This window comes from Charadrius vociferus, unplaced genomic scaffold, assembly GCF_000708025.1.
Source record: "Charadrius vociferus isolate BGI_N301 unplaced genomic scaffold, ASM70802v2 scaffold1096, whole genome shotgun sequence".
In the NCBI taxonomy this organism is placed as follows: Eukaryota; Metazoa; Chordata; class Aves; order Charadriiformes; family Charadriidae; genus Charadrius; species Charadrius vociferus.
The window spans coordinates 217006-219289 of NW_009649045.1; the positions used below are offsets into that span (position 1 = coordinate 217006).

At 63.8% G+C, this 2284-nt stretch overlaps 1 protein-coding gene across 1 annotated transcript in view; it reads right to left on the reverse strand.

Annotated features, from left to right (window-relative positions):
* Positions 1 to 2284, reverse strand: part of UNC13A (unc-13 homolog A (C. elegans)) — a gene marked incomplete at both ends in the record, with an annotated part of 36084 nt that overhangs the window by 5934 nt on the left and 27866 nt on the right. Inside the window, 2 exons of the mRNA XM_009887937.1 lie at positions 302 to 340; positions 1790 to 1795. Of these exons, the coding sequence (XP_009886239.1) occupies positions 302 to 340; positions 1790 to 1795 (45 nt within the window). The remainder of the gene's footprint in view (positions 1 to 301; positions 341 to 1789; positions 1796 to 2284) is intronic.

Sequence of the window (2284 nt, forward strand, 5' to 3'; positions counted from 1 at the left end):
CCCCCCCACCCCCACCCGGCGGGGGGGGGGGCTAAACACAACACGACATCCGCTCCCTACCCCGGACGACACACAGAAACAGGTCACTGCTCCCCCCACCCCCCCTTATCCTGCACACAGGCAGCACGTCCGGGAACAACACGGCACACCTCGACACGAACAACACGCCACGCAGGCAACGGCACATCCAGACAGCACGACAGAGGAAGCACGGACAAGCCTGGACCTCCACAGCAGGCGGGTGTGCGGCCACAAGCGTGGCCACGGGGCGATGACACACATGGAGCCCATGGCTATTTACCTTCTCTGTCCCCTTGCCATGTTTTCTCAAGAGCGTGCCCTGTAGAAGCAATGTCAGAGGTTGAGTGGTGGGGTGGGGGGGACATGGTGGGATCAGAGGTTGAGTGGTGGGGTGGGGGGGACAACGTGGGACAGGACACGGTGGCGGGGCGGGGTGGGGGGGAGGGCGTGCAGGGCAAGGCTGGGCACATGGGGTGGCCGCAAACTGGTGGCAAAGACACCACTGAGCTCCTAAAGGCCAGCCAGGGCCAACGGGGGCCTGCTCCCTGTTGAGGTGTTGGGCTTGGTGACAGGTCCCCACTGGGATATGGGGTTAGTGGGGGATTGGTGTCTTTGGGATGCTGGACCAACTGGTCCTCACTAGAATGCAGGATGTTGCACTGATGGGGAACTGGTCCCCATCCTGGGATGCTGAGCGCATGGGAGACTGGTCCCCGTTGGGATTCGGGGATGTTGAGCGCATGGGGGACTGGTCCCCGCTGGGATTCAGGGATGTTGAGCGCATGGGGGACTGGTCCCCGCTGGGATACAGAGGCAGGAGGCAGCTGGCACTGTCTGTGGGCAGCCTCTGGGGGCCACCTATTCCCTTCCAGTTCTGGCCGATGCTCACAGCACTGGGGAGGGGAGGGGGCAGCTACACTTGGGTTTTGCCCGCGGAGTTCTGGTCCATGCAGTGCTGGGCCCAGTGACAACCCCACACAGTGGCAGGAGAAACAGTATAAAATGGGGCAGCAGTGCCATGTGGGGGGTTCTTAACGGCCTCTCCGGGGGGGAGATGGGACAGGGGGAGATGGGGTATGGCTGAATCAGGGAAGGGGTGGGGGGTGGGTCAGTGGGCCGGGGAGCCTGCGGGAGGGACAAGCAGCACAGTTAGGGCCAAGCAGGGCCACCAGGAGGGTTTCTTGTCCTGGAGGCGAAACTGAGGCACGGGATGATGGGTGAACAAGAGGAACTTGTAGCCCAGAGAGCTGACGCCGCCCCCGTCCCCCAGCAGCCTCGGCACGGCTGGGACACGAGGGCCCGGTGAGGTCTGAGGGGAGGCTCAGCCCAAGGATGCTCCCAGGGGCTCTCCAAATGCTGCTGTTGGAAACAAAGGGTGTTGGGTCCCCACAGGATGGGAGTTTGTCCCCGCAGGGACTGGCACCCAGCACCCAACCACCGGCACCCGCACCACTGCTCCTCCTTGCGATGGTGCCTGTGGTCACAGCCGGGGAGGGAGGGCAGGACTGGGGGTGGATGTGGCCCTTCCCGTGCCCAGTGGGACATAAGCCCACGGCTGCAGACTGAGCAGAAGATGACAAAAGGAAACTGCTCAGTCAAAGCTGTGCATGGACCCAGCAGCGATGCCGAGGAGGGAACTCAGGAGTTTGGGCAATGCCGAGGAGGGAACCCAGAAATTCGGGGCTATCAGGGCTGGATCCCGACTAGGGAAAAAACTCACAACTCCTGACAGCAACCTGCCCCACCGCTGAGCAACTGGGCCAGGGACCATCATCTCCCAGCGAGATGCTCCTCTCCGCTGGCAGGAAAAGCCTCCGCCTCAGGTCCGCCCCCCCCATAGCCAACACCCCAGCCAGGGCCTCAAGGGGAAACTGAAGCACAAGGGGTGAGGAAGAGCAGCCCTGACTGCCAGGCACGCACCGCTCCCCCTGCTCGTGTCTCCGGTGACCTCGGCTTCTCCCACCCTCAGCATGGAGCAAGAAGATGGGATCAGCCTGGGTTTGGCTGTCCCTGATTACATGGCACCGCCCCATCACCGTCCCCTCCTGCCCCATCACTAACCCTGTGCACCTCCCCACATCCAGGATCCGCGAATCCGGCCAGGACCTTTCCGTCCCCACTCCCCGAACCCAGCCGGGACCTTTCCGTCCCCCCTCCCCGAACCCAGCCGGGGCCGCAGGCAAGTGCTCGCCAGGAGCCAGTGCCAAGCGGGCAGCACAGGGATGGGGACCACAGAGGAGGACCAAGTCGGGGGGCCGGCGGA